Source organism: Notamacropus eugenii, chromosome 1 (assembly GCF_028372415.1).
Source record: "Notamacropus eugenii isolate mMacEug1 chromosome 1, mMacEug1.pri_v2, whole genome shotgun sequence".
Lineage (NCBI taxonomy): Eukaryota > Metazoa > Chordata > Mammalia > Diprotodontia > Macropodidae > Notamacropus > Notamacropus eugenii.
The window spans coordinates 720,282,860-720,297,017 of NC_092872.1; the positions used below are offsets into that span (position 1 = coordinate 720,282,860).

At 40.4% G+C, this 14,158-nt stretch overlaps 1 protein-coding gene and 2 long non-coding RNA genes across 3 annotated transcripts in view; 1 reads left to right on the forward strand and 2 right to left on the reverse strand.

Moving 5' to 3' along the window:
• The window catches only part of LOC140522125 (uncharacterized), a 384,637-nt gene that overhangs the window by 182,376 nt on the left and 188,103 nt on the right, over window positions 1-14,158 (reverse strand). The gene's annotated exons all lie outside the window — the stretch shown is intronic.
• LOC140522166 (uncharacterized) overlaps window positions 1-14,158 on the forward strand; it is a 518,496-nt gene that overhangs the window by 84,802 nt on the left and 419,536 nt on the right. The window lies entirely within an intron of this gene.
• LOC140521547 (uncharacterized) lies at window positions 1,520-9,402 on the reverse strand. The gene is given in 4 exon segments (XM_072636711.1): window positions 1,520-2,035; window positions 2,037-4,663; window positions 6,450-6,545; window positions 7,923-9,402. Coding segments are annotated over 4 exon segments (2,883 nt in total). The 5' UTR covers window positions 7,957-9,402; the 3' UTR covers window positions 1,520-1,909.

Below are 14,158 nucleotides of genomic sequence, written 5' to 3' on the forward strand. Positions count from 1 at the left end.
TTTTGCACAGACAAAGCCAATGCAATGAAGCTAAGGAGGAAAGCAGAGAAAGAAAGAATTTTTACTACTGGTGTCTCTGATAAAGGCCTCATTTCTAAAGTATATACAAAATTGAGTCAAATTTACAAGAATACAAGTCATTCCCCAATTGATTAAGGGTCAAAGGATATGAACAGGAAATTTTCAAAGAATTAAAACTATCTACAGTCATATTAAAAAAATTCTTAATATTGTACAGGAAGCAACAAGTAAATATATCCTGAAGAAAAAGAACAAAGCAAAATGGCTGTTTGATAAGCACTTACAAATAGCTGAGGAATGAAGGAAAGGGAAATGAAAAGGGGAGATTTCCTCAAATGAATTCATAATTTGTGAGAATATCAAGAAGAATTATGGTTTTCTTAAATGACAATGGCAAAGAAACAGAAGAAAACAATTGAATGGGAAAGACAAGAGTCCTTTTCAAGAAAAATTGAGCTATCAAGGGAGTATTTCCTGAAAATATGGGCATGAGGGTTTCTGGAGTCAAGATGGCAAGCTCAGGCAATCACTTGTCTATGCTCTTCCAAATTCCCTTTAAAACAACTCTGCAGCAATGGCTCTGAACCAATTTTGGAGCAGTGAACCACATTACTAGCCTAGGAGAGCTTGAAGGGTAAGCAGGAAAGGTCCCTCACTACAGTGGGAGAGTGCAGTAAAGTGAGGAAGCCAGTGGCAGGCTTCATCCTAGGGGGTCATAGCATATTTTAGGGAAGTCATGAGCAACTTTGGGGTTTTTGAAATAAATTCAGTTTCTTTCTAGGGTTTCATGCACTATATGCAATACACAATATCTAGTGAGGTCTGTGCTCCAGGGAAAGACCAACACCCATTCATTAAATTCTTAAGTCTTATCTCCAGGAAGATTTCTCCAATGGACACAAACAAAAATATTTGTGAGACTCAGGTGATGACTTTCCTACCATTACTGCTTTTATAAGACTTCCCTGTAGTGTGAAGAATGTGGTGCCTAATGACATGCCTCTTCCAGGAAAAGGCTGGTCCTCACTGAGCACATTCATAAGTTTTCTCTCCACTAGAAATCCTAGATGTAAAGGAAGAGATGATCTCTGGCTGCAGACCTTCCCTGAGTCCAGACAGGGCTTGTTCATGAGGTGAAATTTCTGGTGTCTAACAAGTTCAATAGTCCATCTGAATGTTTTTCCCCATTCATTACAAGAATATGGTTTCTATCTCAGGTGAATTCTGATGGAAAATAAGGAATGATGTTAGCCTTAATACTTTTCATATTGATTATATTAATGCGATATGTCCTCTAGAATGGATTCTCTGATGTGAGAGAAAAGAAGATTTCTCCCATATAAAGAAACAACTACTAAAGGAGAATTAAACTTTTCTCCTATTTCCTCATTCAGAAATTGGCCGCTGTAAGTGATTCAGCCAGTCTTTGAAGGGCAGGGCTGATGATCAGATGAAATCTTGGGCAAGATTTATTCAACTGGGAAAATTTAGATATGACCAAAATTTAAAGAGATTTTATTCTAGGTGGACTCTGGCCCATTGTATTTTAGTAAACCAGGTCTGAGGGGAAGTGGACCTCTCTGATCCAGACTGCCCCAGGCAATGGTGATCTGGATAGAAATAAGTCTCTTTGTCCAAAACTGAGTGAAGACTCATGTCTCCCCACTGAGTCCATCATTAGAATGAGTCAAAATCTCATTATAATACTCCTTCTGATTAAGTTTTAACTAATCAAGATTGACTTAGGCCTGTAGGTTAACTCTCACTTATCTAAGGGCATATAAATGTTGAAAGGTCTCCATGATTCATCTTTAGTTTGTAAGAGATAGTTAAAAGACCATTGTTTTATGAATTATTAATTGGCCATAATTAAATGATTACCCAGAAATTATGTCTCTTCAACTTTGCTTTCAGCAGAATTGTATGGTAATGTGATAATGTATATAAAAGGTTTTATGACATCATGTATCTCTCCACTGTGGATTGTATTATGTGCAGCAAGTAGGGAGTTTAGTTCTGAAAGCTTTTCCACATTGACTAAATTCATAAGGTTTCTCTCCAGTGTGGACTCTGTGATGTACAGCAAGAGTGGAGCTGTAACCGAAACCCTTTCCACATTCATTGCATTCATAAGGTTTCTCTCAAGTGTGGATTCTCTGGTGTACAGCAAGATGGCACTTTCTTCTGAAAGCCTTTCCACATTGATCGCATTCATAAGGTTTCTGTCCAGTGTGGATTATCTGATGTGCAGCAAGACTGGAGCTCTGTGTGAAAGCCTTTCCACACTGATTACATTCATAAGGTTTCTCTCCAGTGTGGATACTCTGGTGTACAGCAAGATCGCAGTTTCTTCTGAAAGCCTTTCCACATTGATTACATTCATAAGGTTTCTGTCCAGTGTGGATTCTCTTATGTGAAGCAAGAGTGGAGGTGTTTCTGAAAGACTTTCCACATTGATTACACTCATATGGTTTCTCCCCAGTGTGGATTCTGTGATGTGCAGCAAGTAGAAAGTTTAGTCTGAACGTCTTTCCACATTGATTACATTCATGAGGTTTCTCTCCAGTGTGGATACTCTAGTGTACAGCAAGATGGCAGTTTCTTCTGAAAGCCTTTCCACACTGATTACATTCATGAGGTTTCTCTCCAGTGTGGATACTCTGGTGTACAGCAAGATGGCACTTTCTTCTGAAAGCCTTTCCACACTGATTACATTCATGAGGTTTCTCTCCAGTGTGGATACTCCGGTGTACACCAAGATCGCAGCTTCTTCTGAAAGCCTTTCCACATTGATTACATTCATAAGGTTTCTGTCCAGTGTGGATTCTCTTATGTGAAGCAAGAGTGGAGCTGTCTCTGAAAGACTTTCCACACTGATTACATTCATAAGGTTTCTCTCCAGTGTGGATACTCTGGTGTACACCAAGATCGCAGCTTCTTTTGAAAGCCTTTCCACATTGATTACATTCATAAGGTTTCTGTGCAGTGTGGATTCTCTTATGTGAAGCAAGACTGGAGCTGTCTCTGAAAGCCTTTCCACACTGATTACATTCATAAGGTTTCTCTCCAGTGTGGATTCTCTTATGTGAAGCAAGAGTGGAGGTGTTTCTGAAAGACTTTCCACATTGATTACACTCATATGGTTTCTCCCCAGTGTGGATTCTGTGATGTGCAGCAAGTAGAAAGTTTAGTCTGAACGTCTTTCCACATTGATTACATTCATGAGGTTTCTCTCCAGTGTGGATACTCTGGTGTACAGCAAGATGGCAGTTTCTTCTGAAAGCCTTTCCACACTGATTACATTCATGAGGTTTCTCTCCAGTGTGGATACTCTGGTGTACAGCAAGATGGCACTTTCTTCTGAAAGCCTTTCCACACTGATTACATTCATGAGGTTTCTCTCCAGTGTGGATACTCTGGTGTACACCAAGATCGCAGCTTCTTCTGAAAGCCTTTCCACATTGATTACATTCATAAGGTTTCTGTCCAGTGTGGATTCTCTTATGTGAAGCAAGACTGGAGCTGTCTCTGAAAGACTTTCCACACTGATTACATTCATAAGGTTTCTCTCCAGTGTGGATACTCTGGTGTACAACAAGATCGCAGCTTCTTCTGAAAGCCTTTCCACATTGATTACATTCGTAAGGTTTCTGTCCAGTGTGGATTCTCTTATGTGAAGCAAGAGTGGAGCTGTCTCTGAAAGACTTTCCACACTGATTACATTCATAAGGTTTCTCTCCAGTGTGGATTCTCTGATGTCCAACAAGACTTGATCTCCATGGGAATGCCTTTCCACATTGATTACATTCATAGGGTTTCTCTCCAGTGTGGATTCTCTGATGTGCGGCAAGACTGGAGCTGTCTCTGAAAGCCTTTCCACATTGATTACCTTCATAAGGTTTCTCTCCAGTGTGGATTCTCTGATGTGCAAGATGACTTGATCTCCTTGGGAATGCCTTTCCATACTGATGACATTCATAGGGTTTCTCTCCAGTGTGGATTCTCTCATGTGCGGCAAGACTGGAGCTGTCTCTGAAAGCCTTTCCACATTGATTAGATTCATATGGTTTCTCCCTCGTGTGAATCTTCTGATGTACAGTAAGGTGACCTTTAAATCTGAATCCATTTCCACAATGATTACATTCACAAGACTTCTCACCATTGTGGATTCTCTGATGATGAGTAAGAGTGGAGCTCTTTGGGAATGCATTTCCAGGTTTAGTATACCCATAAGGTTGCTCTCTAGTCTCCATGCTCTGATGTACAGCAACACTAGAGCTGCAACTCCCAGTCTTTCCACACTGATTACATATGTGGGGTTTCCTGTCACTGTGAATACTGTGAGGAGAAAGGAAAGATGAGTGTTCACTAAAAGGTACACCACATTCATGAGACTCATGTGGTTTCTCTCCGGTCTGAGTTTTTTGACAGTATTTCAGGGATGACTGTTGACTCACATTTTTCCCATAATGATGATAACCATAAGGTTTTTCTCCTGTGTGGATTCTCTCATTTGTAGCACAAATTTCTCTCCCAGTGACATCACAGGGACTATCACTCATGAGGTTTTCTTCGTGTGTTTCCTTCACAGAAATCCTTAGCTTTTCAGTAGTCTCTTTCATTCCAGGTCTAAGCATTCCTTCTGCAAAAAAGACAGTAAAACATATACACAGAGACACATGCACACAGATATATAATTAGAAAGCTTTTCCTCCATTGCAAGAAAATAAACTGATCTATATGGTCCTTCCCCAGGTGAAGAAAAAAGTCATAAAAGACACAAACATGATTGTCTTAAAATGCCATTAACTCAAATTTGCAGGATAACTTGACTTACAAAGAGCTTCACTGACAAACATATTGGGTCTGCAGAAATACCTGTGAAACTGGCAGACCTAGCATTCTTATTACAACGTCTAGTCAGGACATGAGCTCAGAATTACTGAGTGACCTGAAAAGTATGCCTGCAGGTTGACACTAGACCACCAACCCTGAAAGTGGGCATGATCTGTCCATGGAACTAGATGGCCCTTCTCCATGGCACTTACTTTTGTTCTACATTTTTTGAGAAAAAAATGTTTTATTTTTGTATGCTTGACTTTTCTCTCCCTCCCTTTGGGTCTTCTTATTCTCCAAAGCACAAAAATATTGAAATCAGGCCAATTCATAAGCCTAGAATGGGTTTTTTAGTTGAAGGGAAAAGAAGAGTCAGTCATTGTAGGTGGCAAGCTTCACTGTTGCCTTATTGTAAGAAACTGCCACGGCAACTGCCAGTCTTGAGCAATCACAACTCTTATAAGCCAACAGCCAGCAACACTGGACCAGAGACCACACCAGAAAGAAGATTAGGACTCACTGAAGACTGGGATATAGGTAGCTTTTATTACCAATGACATATTTCCAAATTAAAATATGTCCTTTTAAAAAGCTAAATAGTATTGTGCGTGTAATAGACAACAGTATGTCACAAACATAACTTTTATATGCCCTGACAAAAAAAGGTCAGGTGACTCACTTGCTTGCAATATTTGCTTTACCACCAAAGTCTGGAACTGATTCTGCAATATAGCTGATGTGTACCTGGATTTTTTCTCATTCTTGTCTCGATTCTGAATCCTCCCCAATTCTATTCTCCTTAAACGATTATTTCACACCTAGAGTTCCCCTTTATTCCAATGTATAACACTGAACTAGACAGCTTTCTACTCCCAAACACTCTCCTTTCCCTAGATCAATTAAGACCAAGGTTCCTGATCTGTTGTTTCTTCTCAACCATTTCCATGTTTCTATGACAGATGGGCAGCTCCTTGAAAACAGGAACTGCCTTTTCCCTTCCTAAAACTTGATGAGGTGCCTAGAAAACTGGAGGTGCTTAATCCATGCTTATTGACTGACTGCCAGGACCCATGAATGACATCAGGCCCCACCTTCTACCTCAATCCCTATATTCTGGTTTCTGTCTTATTTGTCAAATGCAGCTTCTGGCCTCAGCTCTGTTTCTCTTCTTTTTGCACCTTATCTCCTATTTCAGTGAACTTTCTCTGGTTCTAATCCTGATGGGACCTGATCAGATCTACGGTAAAGATTACAGAGACTTCTTTTTAGGCTTTTGAAGAATCTCTTACTATGGAACTATGGGAATTTCTACTACCCACTTCATCAGACTCAGAGTGGCTGTCAGATGCAATGAATCTGCAGAACAATTCTCCAAGAAGGGTCCAAAGATTGAGCCTTACAGATCAAGGAAGGCACATGGGTTGATCATTTATGTAAAGTATATCCTAGGATTAATTCTATGTGAGTGACACATAGCTAAAAATCTCTGAGAAAGAATCCCAAGTCAGGTGTTGCTTCCCCCAAATCTAGCACTTGCATTGCCCCAAGACCCAGAGTCACAGCTTTCATATACCTGCTTTCATGTCACTCACCTGTACAGCAGCTCCTCAGGCCTTCTTGTTCCAGCTTCTGTGGTGCTTCCCTTTCCTCTAAATAAATAACCAAATATTCTCTGGGAACTGGAAGCCCTACGAATGTAGAATAAGGAATGAACATGGAGAAAAACTTAAAATTGAGTTCTCTTTAGGAAAAATACAAAGCTGCTCCATTTTGAGAATCACTCCAACATGCTCACACACATCTGGCTTATTCTTCCATTAATGCTTGTAATGAAAGTAACCAAAAAAAGATGTGCCAGATCAGCAATGAGCTCCAGAAAATTAGAGCCTGATGAATCAGTTTTGCCTTTGTCTCCTATCCACCCATGAAACCTATCAAAACCTTTTTACTGTTCCTTCAAAGACTCATTGCCTTTCATGGCAAGATTCCCCTTTGGGGGAACTCAATAAACCTTAGTGAAATTCAAATTGTTAGCCAGTCTCTTAATCCTACCATATGTAGGGGTCATGAGAGCAAGGAGCAAAGGATGGTTCCCAGAAGTCCTTAAGCATGGTTTCATAGCATTCATTTTCGAGAAGTTTGGAGAAAGGTGGGGGAGAAGGTCATGGAGCCAACTGGGAATGAGAATATTTGATCATGGTGTACCTTCACCATAGGAAGGACTCATTGCAGAGTTTCCATTATTTAGAAATTAGAGACAGCTGGTAGTGTGGAGGAGAGGGTCCTGGGACAAGAATGAGGAATGCCAAGTTTTAAATCCAGCCTCAGACAGTTACTAACTGTGTGTCTCTGGAAAAGTCACTTAACCTCTGTTTGCTTCAGTTTTCTCAAATGCCAGATGGGGATAATAATATGAGCTAATAACATAATATTGTAAAGAAAGTACTCTACACAACAGCTGATGAACAACAGGTGAAGACAAAGGCTTATTTCCCTCTGTCCTTTCCCATCACCTGTACTGGATAGTGGAGGCCATTTAAAGAAAGACTAAGGAGAAACATGTGACACTTGGCACACCCAGAAGCTGAGAGTTACAAACTGATGGTTCTCAAAAAGAAGGATATCCTAAACAATTGGCCCATCCCAAAGAGGAAGAGGGTACAAAGAGAACCATACTTTCTGAGCGCTTTTCAGAGATTTGGCAGAGAAAATTAATGTCCAGGGAGAGCTTGGGCTAAATAATCCAGTCATATCCTTGTTGAGTAAGAGAGTCAATACTTAAAACCATATGCCTTGGGCTAAATAATAAACAACTGAGATGCTTCAGCACTGATATCTTGGACTTCATGCTACCTAGAATTGCCAAGAGATAGCTACAGGAGCAACAAGGGAACATACATGTTATCTTCATGCCATCTACTCACCTTCTAAAGGAAAGCCAGGCGGCAGAAGGACAGAAGAACAACCCATTTCCTTCCTGATAATTGATAAATGATCCAAAGTCAGCACAATGAGGGATACAGATACTGCGTTTGATAGTAGAGGGGCCAGGGAAATGTCCTTACCCAAGGAGAGCAGGTTGTGGGCATTCTCCAGCATGACTGCCTTGTAAAACTTCTTCTGAGGATGGTCTAAGAGGTCCCATTCCTCAGGGGTGAAGTCCACAGACACATCCTGGAATGTCACCAGCTCCTAAAACATCAAGAGTCACAAGACTGAGACCTCAAAAAGACTCGAGAATTCAGGCAGTCCAACCCTCATTAAGTGAGAAGACAAAATTGTAGCACAAAAAGGAGACCGACCTAAAAGTCATATCCTTGCTGAGTAAGAGAGTCAATACTTAAAACCATAGTCACTGAGAGGTCACTGAAAATTGAGAAAAGTATTTGATATGATCAGTTGGAATCAACTTGAGAAATGTCTTACAATGGAATCTGGGACAAATTTTGCGTGTTATCTGTAATTCTGAAAGATCTCAGGAAGAGAAAGAGAGAAATATGAAATTTCTTCCTTATTTGAACTGATAAAAGCAATGTTCTAAATAATATTATGTCAGGTTTGTGAGAAGCTGGCAAGTAGAGTGTATTCTGGGGTGTGAGGGGCAGAATGAATGTTTGATTAAAGGAGAGGGAAGAAAAATATCTAGCTAATTACCTCAGAGCCTGAATCAAAGTTCTATCCAGATAAAACATGAAAACGATTGATAAAAGATACTTAATTATAACCTCAACTGAACTAAGGGAGATAAGACTTTTCAGCCAAGTGAAGGAGAATGATGTCATTACATTGGGTCTTGAGACTGCCCTAGATATAACTTGTCATGGCCAAAGCATCTCTACCTTCTCTTGATGATTGCTTGCATTTGTCAATAACTTATTATTTCATTATTAAAATATTTAGTAGCATAGTTGTTCATTGTTGTTGGATTTATGTGTTCAAAGCAGCCTAAAATAACATCACCATGTAAGGGTGAAAGTGCAGTGTTTGTGACCATGGATGATCAGACTAAAAGAGGCCAGAAGGCTTTACCACAGGCTGGGAACAAATAGTCCACATGAATATTTGGGATGGAGAGGCATCTCCATTTGCACATCTCACTATTCTTTTGACTTACTACAATTCTGCTACACTTGCACAGCACACCATGTTCTTTGGTGTTGATAAGCTATTCTGGGTAGTCCTTTGCCACTGTCTCTGATGACTCACCACTAATTCCAAAATTCTTCAGAGACCTTTGGAATGCCCTTGTATTAAGTCTTCTGACCACATTGTCAGTGCCTACTTTGCATGTGTTCTCCATAAAAGTCTTTTAGGAAAACATACTTTTGGCATTTCAATAACATGGCCAGTCCATCAGAGTTGTGCTCTCTGCAGTAGAATGTGAATGATTGGCAATCTAACATGAGAAAGCCAGAGTCCAGTACTTTTCCAGGTGACCTTCAAAATCTTCCTAAGATAACTGTGATGGGATTCAAAGCAGATTCACAATTTCTCCATTTGCTGCAGTCAGTGGATGGTGCCATGCTGAATGGTGGAGAACCTCTATTTTCCTTGTATACATTTTCTGAAAAATTATTTCCCCTTACTACAGGTTTTTTTTGAATGTTGTCTTTTTTTTTAAAGTTTTGAGTTACAAATTCGATCGCTCTTTCCCTCTCTTCCCTCTCCCACTAATTTACATACTGTGGGTGTAGGGTGTATTCGGGGAAAACCAGTACCTTTGGTGTGATGACTGTAAAGTCCTGTTTGAGGTTCTTTCCAACTTTGGTATCCACCTGTTCCACCTAATTCTCACCTGTGACTCCAAGAAGGTGCAGCATGTGCATTGGTCACACTCCAGTAAACCAGGTTGAGGGTAACCAAGTGTTTCCAAATCCATTGGTGAGTTAGGGGGGTGTCTACCCGAAGTATGTGAAAACTTCCTCCGGTGGAATGGGTGGATGAGAATAATTTTTTTCAACGGCCATGAAGGCAGATGGAGCAGGTGATATGGAGTACTTAGAGCTTAGTTGGACAAGACATCACTGCATCCTGAGATAGTGCCAGCCATCTTGACTTGGTCCTGCCACTGAACTATGATGAATCTGGAGGAGAGAGTGAGGCTGATGACTTCATGCAACTCTGCCTCACTTAAATCCAATTCACACATGAATCAAAAGACATCACCCACTATTATACTTCAAAGTCCTGTGGCAACAGGCAAGTGATGAAGCAGCAGGTGTGGACACACTGAGAGCTATAGTCATGACCCTGCACACAGGTGGCCCAGCATTGTTTCTCAGTGGAAGCAGCAGTGGGACAATTCAGCCCCCTGGGTGTCTGAGCAGCCTTTTAAGGATCGCATTGCTCATCTCCTGGTGTGAGGAAGAGGGCTAGAAAAAGTGCCCTAAACACTGTCTGCTTACCTAACACCCTGGCCTGATTACTGTGGCAAGTGGGGAATCCCACTATGCAGTCACAACGCACAAAACTTATAAAATGTATGAAAACATCTGCAAAGATGATTCCACTCACCATGGGCACACAGAACCTGTGCGCACTAATAGACAACACAAAATCCAGTAGACCTGAAAGAACTGCTCTTGTTGCAAGAGAACTGAACAGGTATCGCATCACATCCAAAGAGCAGCCCTGAGTGAAACAAGGTTGGGAAAAGAAGGCTACCTGAATGAAGTGAGATATACCTTTTTCTGGAATGGGAGCAGTGAAGGGGAATGCCATGAAATTGGCGGGCATTTTGCAATCAAAATTAATCTAATCAACAAGCTGCTATGCTTGCCAAAAACAGTGAAGGGCAGGCTCATGACAATGTGATTGCCATTTGCAGGAAAATGCCATGCAACCACCATCAGTGCCTATGCTCCCACCATGACAAACCCTGATGAAGTCAAAGAGAAATTTTAGGAAGACCTAGAGACCCTTATCATCACTGTGCCAAAAGAGGACAAGCTTATAATTCTGGGTGACTTTAATGCTAGAGTAGGCTCACAAAGAAGACTTGACAAGGAGTCCTAGGGAGGAATGGAGGTGGAAAGAGCAACAGTGGTGATCATTTCCTGCTGAAGACTTGTGTATCATATTACTTTCTCATTACCAACACTGTCTTCTGTTTACCTCAGTGCAATGAAACTTCATGTATGCACCCTTGCAGCAAACATTGGCATCTAATAGACTAGGTGATTGTAAGGAGAAGAGACAGACAAGATGTGAGAGTGACAGAGGCAATGTGTGGTGCAGAGTGTTGCACTTACTGGAAACTTATCCTTTCCAAGCTAAATATGTGCATTCATCAAAAGCACCACCCCCAAGGCAAAATGAATACCAGAAGAATTAATCTCAACCAATTAGAGCTCTGCTCTGAACATAAACAGTTTCTTGCTGACTAGGAGGGAAAGTTGAGGCAACACACAGTTGGCAACAGTGGAGCAGAAAAGCAGTGGGCAGCTTTCAGAGATTTGCTGTACAGCACTGCATTAGCTCATCTGGTTCAGAACACTCACAAACACCAAGACTGGTTTGATGAAAGTGATGGGAAAATTCAGAAGCTGCTAAAGGAAAAACAAGTATTCCACAAGATGTATCAGCAGGACAGCTCATTCACCTCTAAGAAAGCAGCATTTAATTCCATCATAAGGAAAGTATAAGCAAAGCTTAGAGAGATGCAGGATTCCTGGCTCAGTGAGAAGGCAGATGAAATTCAGTTTTGTGCCGATAGTAACAATCCAAAGTGCTTTTCTGATCCCCTGAAAGATATTAATGGACCAAAACCTACGGTGCCTCACAACTGCTCAGTGCTGATGGAGCCACATCGATTAGGAACAACAGACCATCCTCAATCAATGCTGAGGTCACTGACCATTTACCTCAGGTTGAAGTCAATCCCTCCTTAGCTGAACTTCCAGCTGAAGAAGACGTTTAGAGGGCCATTGGGCTCATTCCATGTGGCAAAGCACTTGGTGCTGAGTCTATTCCAGCTGAGATTTGAAGGGTAGGGTGACCATTGCTTATACAAAAGCTGACTGAAATTTTTCAAGTTACATGAAGGGAAGTAGAAAGGGACTTGCATAAGGGGGGAGGGGAGAGACTGATAGAAGGATAAACTGTAGGAGGCACTGGTCAGAGGCAAAACAGTGGTAAGGAGAGAGGGGAAAAGGTCAAAGAAAGAGAGAGTGAGAAGGGAAAATAGGATAGAGGGATATATACAGGTATCATAACTGCAAATATGAATGCAATTGACTCAATCACAAAATGCATTAATAGATGTAAAACAGGTAATTTTGGTTGTACTAAATTTGAGTTGGTTTTTTTTTCAGAAATAAAATCAAGACAACCAAGATTACAGGGAAAGTTGATAATTGGGAAAAAATTGATAAATATATCAAATATTTAGATAAAGCACTGAGTCAAAATTTATAAGAATGCCAAGTCACAAACCAATTGATAAATGGTCAAAGGATATGAATAGGCAGTTTAGAAACAAAGAAATCAAAGCTATTTATAATCATATAAAAATTCTCTAAAGGAGTATTGATTAGAAAAATGCAACTTAAAACAACTCTCAAATTCAAACCAAATTCATACCTATTAAACTGACTAATAAAACAGAAAAGAGAAATGATAAATATTGCAGGGAAACAGGAAAATTGAGGCACTAATGCATTGTTGCTGGATTTGTGAACTCATCCACCCATCATGGAAAGTAATGTGGAACTATACTCAAAATGCTATATAAGGTGGATGCCCTTTGACCTAGCAATAACATTATAAACTCGCTATCCACAAAATACTTTTTTTTAAAAAGATAGAAAAGGACCTACTCATACGAGAGTATTTATAATAACTCTTTCTGTGGTGGCAAAGTATTTGAAATTGAGGAGATGCCCATGAATTTGGGAGTGCCTTTACAAGTTGTAGCATATGATGGCGATGGAATACTATTGTGTTACAGAAAATGACAAGCAGGATGATTTCAGAAAAGCCTAGAAAGACTGAAATGAACTGATGCAGAATAAACAGATGCAGGATGACATTTTGCAGCAATACTGTATGATGAGCAACAGTGACAACTTAGCTATTCTCAGCTATATAATAAATCTGAAGGATTGATGATGAAAAATGCTCTCTCCCTCCATAGAAAGAACTGATTCAGCGTATAGAACTAAAGCATAGTAGTTTTCACTTGCTTTCTTTTTCATTCATTCCCCCCCCATGAAATGACTAATATGAAAATGCTTTACATGAGTGCATATGTCGAACCTGTTTTGGATTGTTTCCAGTCTGTAGGAGGGGTAAGAGGAAGGAGACAGGTACAAAACTGTGACCTCAAAATTTAGGAATAAAAATATTTTTATATGTAATTGGGGAAAAACGAAATATTGTTTCAAAAAAGACTAAAAGCCAATGGCAGCTAGGTGACACAGTAGATTGTGCCAGGCCTGGAGTCAGGAGGATCTGAGTTCAAATTCAGCCTCAGATGTTTTCTAGCAATGTGACCCTGGGCAAGTCACTTCTCCCTGTTTGTCTCAGGTCCTCCTATGTAAAACGTGCTGGAGAAAGAAATGGGGAAACCCTCCAGTATCTCTGCCAAGAAAACCCCAATGTGTCACAAAGAGTCAGACAAGACTAAAACAACTGGAAAACAACAAATAGCCATTCCCCAATAGATAACTGTTGAAAGGATCTAACAAAAAATTATCAGAAACTGCCAAGAATTTCCAGCCACATGAAAAAATGCTCCAAACTACTAAGAAAAGAAAACCACAGCACTGAGAATTCATCTCACACTCTGCAAAACTGACAGCAATGACAACAGCACCAGCCAATGTTGGAGGAGCTGTGGGAAGCTGGGCATACAAACACACTGTGGATGGAGCTATGGAATGGGAGATCATGGACATCTAAGTTCAAATGCGGCCTCAGACACTGACTAGTTATGTGACCCTGGTTGGTAACTCGCTGAATCTGTTGGCCTCAGTTTCCTGAACTGTGAAATAAAGATAAGAAGAGCAACTACTCTATAGGGTTGTTGTGAAGATGGTTAAAAGTAGATTTGAGGGAGAAAGTAACTCACTCTCCTGGGTCTCTGCCTTTGAGCCCTATACCTGTTCGATAAGAACTGAGTGTCTCCTTTAAGACAGCCCTTTCTTTCCCACACTGGAAAAGAAAATTCCCAGAATTTTGAATAGTTCCCAAACTCAGTCCTTTCTTATATCCTCTCTAACAAGGGAAGTGCTAAGCCCTTAACAAATGCTAACTAACTAACAGCTAAAGAAGGCATTCTTTTCTTTGGCCTGGTCCAAAC